This window comes from Ammodytes marinus (assembly GCF_949987685.1).
Source record: "Ammodytes marinus genome assembly, chromosome: 24".
NCBI classification, from domain to species: Eukaryota; Metazoa; Chordata; class Actinopteri; order Uranoscopiformes; family Ammodytidae; genus Ammodytes; species Ammodytes marinus.
Window position 1 is genome coordinate 13,551,835 of NC_137228.1, and position 5,000 is coordinate 13,556,834.

The 5,000-nt window shown below is 43.6% G+C and overlaps 1 protein-coding gene across 2 annotated transcripts in view; it reads right to left on the bottom strand.

Annotated features, from left to right (window-relative positions):
* agap1 (ArfGAP with GTPase domain, ankyrin repeat and PH domain 1) overlaps positions 1-5,000 on the bottom strand; it is a gene marked incomplete at its 5' end in the record, with an annotated part of 135,275 nt that overhangs the window by 105,550 nt on the left and 24,725 nt on the right. The window contains one exon of one of the 2 annotated variants that reach the window (XM_080053143.1): positions 1,986-2,106. The exons of the other annotated variant lie outside the window; for it this stretch is intronic. Coding sequence (XP_079909269.1) covers positions 1,986-2,082 — 97 coding nt within the window. Of the gene's footprint in view, positions 1-1,985; positions 2,107-5,000 lie in introns of those variants that run through there. 2 annotated transcript variants of the gene reach the window in all.

Sequence of the window (5,000 nt, forward strand, 5' to 3'; positions counted from 1 at the left end):
GCTTTCTCTCTGACAGGAAGTTGATGATTGCCACTAACCTGGATAAAATTCTAGAGACCAATATGACTTTGCTTTCAATTAAATGTGTTGTTGTATTTTTTAAATACACAGTGAATTACAAAATAGCCTGTGTCCACAGAGTCTAGGCCTATTTGAAATAAAATCTTCAAATATTAAAAAAAAAAATTAGGTTATAACCCTGCCTTCTTTAAGCATGGATAGTAGTGACTAAGTGTGCAGGGGAGAGAGAAATATACACAGATAGAGGGAGGAAGAGATAGCTTTATTTTGCTTTTTTACTTAAATTGATCATTGATGGCTTTAGACTGACTCCTGATGTCGCAAGCCTATCAGCTGTTGTTCTGAACAGCTGTTACACACGGAGGTGAAAACGAAATTGAAACTTAACTATCGCCTGGCTGGGCTGACTTAAAGTGGAGCAGCCAAATATAGCCTAAACTAATAGGCCTAAATATTGTTACAAAAATACAGGCAATGTGTTGTGTGATTTTTGTCAGTAGCCTACAGTAGACCTAGAGGCTGGCCCCGATCGCCACTAACTGTTCTGTAATACACGATCACCGATCACGTGAACACACAGGCGTCTTTTTTTTTAGCACATGATATGCATCCAATCCGCGGTTCACGTGGGTCCCAAACCGTGAGGGTTGGTCCGAATGGACCACGGATCAACCGTGATCCGTTGCACCATTAATTATCTCCATCAGTTTGTTGACACACATTCACGTCATTAGCATAGCTGCTGGCTGAGCCAGAGCCACCTGTTGGATTGACAGTAGGAGCTGGAACGTTACCGGTTAATGATGTAGACAGCTGTTCTTCCGTCTAAGGTCCCGCTGCCACCGCGCTGGGTGCTGTAAAAAAGCTTAATAGCTTCGGCAGCTTTGATATTAAGTCCTGACTTTGGTCCTCCTTCTGTTTGTTTTGTGACCCGCTCTCGTATGTTCGCTTCATTTTGGTATAGGTAGGTTAGGTTTATCTCGTCTCTCTCTTCTCCCGCTATTTACTTTTTTGGATTTACGCGTGAACGTGCAGCGTCATGAGCGTAATGTGTAATGGAATAGTCCATGTAGTGCAGACTGAAGGGGGTGCACGGTTGGCAGAAAGGCCGTCAAAACACGAGTAATTAGACATCCCGATGATACTATTGTGAAGAGATTTTTTATAAAAAACAATAGATATGGGGCAAAATATAAAGAGGGCATTTTGGGGGCCCCTAAGGGGCTTATGGGGCCCCGGGGCTCCAGGCAATTGCCTGGTTTGCCTCAATGGACGGCCCGCCCCTGCACACACACTGTGAATTGATCCACATGATTCTGCTTCAATGTTTACGCTAAGGAAACCAAAGTGAAAGAGTTCAAGTCTGCAGGACCTGACCTGACTTTAAAGGTGGAGTCAGTGATTCTGGAGAACGCTTGTTGTCAAAATCACTTTTCTTTTGTCAAAATCAGTGAATATCTCCTCATCATCCGCTACCTGTCTGTACTGAGTGTGCGCTGAAAAAACCCTACTTTCTTTACATACCAGTTTACAGAGCCTAGGCTGTGTATTAACACTGGATGTTTTTTTTTCAGCGCGCGCACACACACACACACAGTACAGACAGGTAGCGGATCATGAGGAGTTATTCACTGATTTTGATGAAAAGGTGATTTTGACAACAAGCATTCTCCAGAATCACTGACTACACCTTTAAATACACCTCTCAAGTTGTAGTTAAATGTACTATATAAGACACACACACACACACAGACACAAACACACACACAGACAGACACAAACACACACACACACACACACACACACACACACACACACACACACACACACACACACACACACACACACACACACACACACACACACACACACACACACACACACACACACACGCACACGCACACGCACACGCACACGCACACACATCACAGAGAGCTTGAAGAACTATTTAGTTGTGGCGTTACCTTCACTGCTGCCTCCGTACATGCTCTCAGAGCTCGACTGGTTCATGAGCGTTCTCTTGATGCGTCTGAGAGAGCGCTCGCTGCCCGGGCTGCCCATGGGCGTGGACGTAAGCACGCCATCTTTCCTGGAGAAAATCCCGCTGAAGAACCTCACCAATCGTCTTTCACTGGACCTGCGTTCCCCTCCTCTTAGCATGAACCCACTTCCGCCCCCATCCTTCAAACGTTGCAAATCGCTGTTGTCTAGTGTGCGATTTTTGTTTAATTTCGCCCTCTCCAAGCGGCTCAAATCGGTCATTGAGTCCGTTTTATTCAGCACAGCGCCCATTTCTAAGGTCCGACTTTTTTGCCGTGTGTGCTCCTTGAAAAGTCTGGAATCTGGGGTTGTTTTGGACGTAGCAACGCCAACTTCAGGAGATTCAGAAGTCTTGTTCTTTTCTCCGATGCACCCGGAGCTGTTGTGGTGTTTCTTGTCTTTAGATAGCGCTCGTAAACGCAGTAGCTCGCCACCGCTCCAGTGGCGAAAGCTGAAACTTCTGCGTAAAAGCCCGGGCGCTCGCTGCTTCGAAGGTGGCGTCTCCGGGCTGGCTGCGGCTTTACCGTTCCTTTCACCGTTTACAGCGGAAGAATTTGAGCAATTTTCCTCCATACTTTGCGTTTTCAAGAGCTTTTTGGCCTTGTGGACGCTGCCATTTTCAGAGCGTGAGCCATCTTTAGGTGCGTCTGAATTCGGTGTATCCGTACATGCACTATCCTTTTGCGTGGGAGCTTCCTTTGCGGTTGTAGCCTTGTCCTTAAAATCCTTCTGCAAGCGATTTTTCCTGGATAATTTCAGCCTCCCGAGTTCAAGTTGACCCGTGCTGAATGTGCGGAAGTTTCTCATGAGTCCGTGTGCGGAGGATGAATTGTCTTCGGATTCGTTCTCCACTTCTTTGAGTTGTTCCAGTAAACTAGCGCCCGCCGTGCTGCGCTGCGGTGTGTCAACAGACTTCTCCTCTCCCTCCTCTTCATCCAAACTTTCCCGTTTCACCAAGGTCAGAGAAATCCTGTAGACAGTTTTACGTTGAGGCGTTCCCCGCTCCATTCTGTCTAGTAGGTACATGCCGCTAACTGCCGCTAATATGATTTGTCTGGAAGAGTGATTCTCAAAATAAAGGGGTAAGTGAGATTTGAAAAAAATAATGGAAAAAAATTACAGATTTTTATTTTTATTTGGGTGGGGGGGGGGGTCAATTTTAAAATGTTTAGTTATACTAAAACAATCATTCTGCAATAAGTTAAATAAATGTATTCAGACTAAATTACAAGTGCGGCTTTCACTGATTGCATGTCACTCACTGTGTCGGTGAAGCACAATGTATTGGCCCTGAATTGGAAGAATATGTTAAATAAGAAATGCACGAGCAACTTTAACCATATCATAACATCGCTTATTGATAATAGCAATAATTTTTCAGTTACAATGTTGTCAATCAATCAGACATTAACGGCATGTTTTGGCCCTGATATATACATTTGAAGTTTAATGTCCAAAAAGATGCAACTACAATGCCTTCATAGTGTTTTTGCAGTGTTGTGATATAGTATATTTGCTGAGTCTTTTTTTAAAAGCTCAGATAGGGACAGGCATTGCTACTTAGCATTAGGCTATAAATGCTGGTTCATGCTACACACTTGTGCCCATGTAACGTATTTTATTATGGCAAAGTGTTTTGTTTAGTTACAATGTTGTTGAATGAATCAACTTGGGCAAAGGGCCGATCGAGTGATAAAAAAAAACTATATTTCTAAATAGGTAAAGTTTGAAAGTCTCTATAAAATCACAATTTAAATAAGTGTTGCCTTCACACTAATATCTGCAAGTCACTGTATTGTTGTAATTTATAAAGGCAATTTTATTTCCTATAGAAAATGTATGTTGGGCAGATTTTGGTTAAAAAATAAATACATCGAAAGGTAGGTAAAGTGTTTGAGAAGCACTGCTCTTTAAAACCAACTTTAACACGATATCTCCTCCACACAAACCTTTAAAAAGTGAATGTTAAAAATCCCCAAAAATTAAATTCGGTTCAAATCGCCGGTAAGCTCCTTCATATGCTCCATCCAGATGTGATTCTGAGACCGGATACACATTCCCTCTTTATCCCAACGGAATTTAAACATGGCACCGAACTTCCACTCAAAAACACACACTTTAAAATCCCGTCAAAATAATGTTAAAACGGCTCCGAGATCCCACGAAAAAAGGCTCCTCTCCATTTGAAAACGACAATCCAAATATTATTGTGAGCGTGTCAGCAGGACAGCGAGAGGGCTCGAGCGTCTATCCCATTGTGTGCGTGCATCCCCCGCGGTGGTAGGACCGGCAGTCCTGCGTTTAACTCAAAACACCTTCCAAACGAGCCCGTGTTTGTGTTGTTGTTTAAATGTAGAAGGGTTTAAAATGTCCTGTTCTTGTTTAGCGATAGCTTTCCAGTAGCTAGTCAAAGCTAAGAGCGATGGAGGGTCCACTGGTAAATAATGCTGCCTGCTGCCTACGTCCCGGTCTGCACTCTCTCTCTCTCTCTCTCTCTCTCTCTACTCGCTCACACACACACAGACACACACACTCGCTCAGACACACACACACACACGCTCACACACACACACAAACGGAGCATCCAACAGCAGAGAAGCAAAAGGGTTCTGGGAAAACACGGAGCGGACCAAATCACACACTGGATCTGGGGTTGACTAAGTGCAATGTAAAAATAAAACTGTCTTCACTAGATTTTTCAGATTTGAAGCTAAAACTAAATTAAGTTTGACGGTTAAACTGCCAACATTTGAGCCAACTGATTATCTTTTGTTGAGATATTACAACGTGCAATCTGGACTTGTACTTCAAAATCATGTTTAGATATTTTTTTGGCAATTTTTATGCTTTATTGATAGTGTAGAGACAGAGGTGAAATGGGGCAGAGAGGGGAGTGACATGCAGAGAACGACCGCGGGCTGGAATCGAACCCGGGTCTG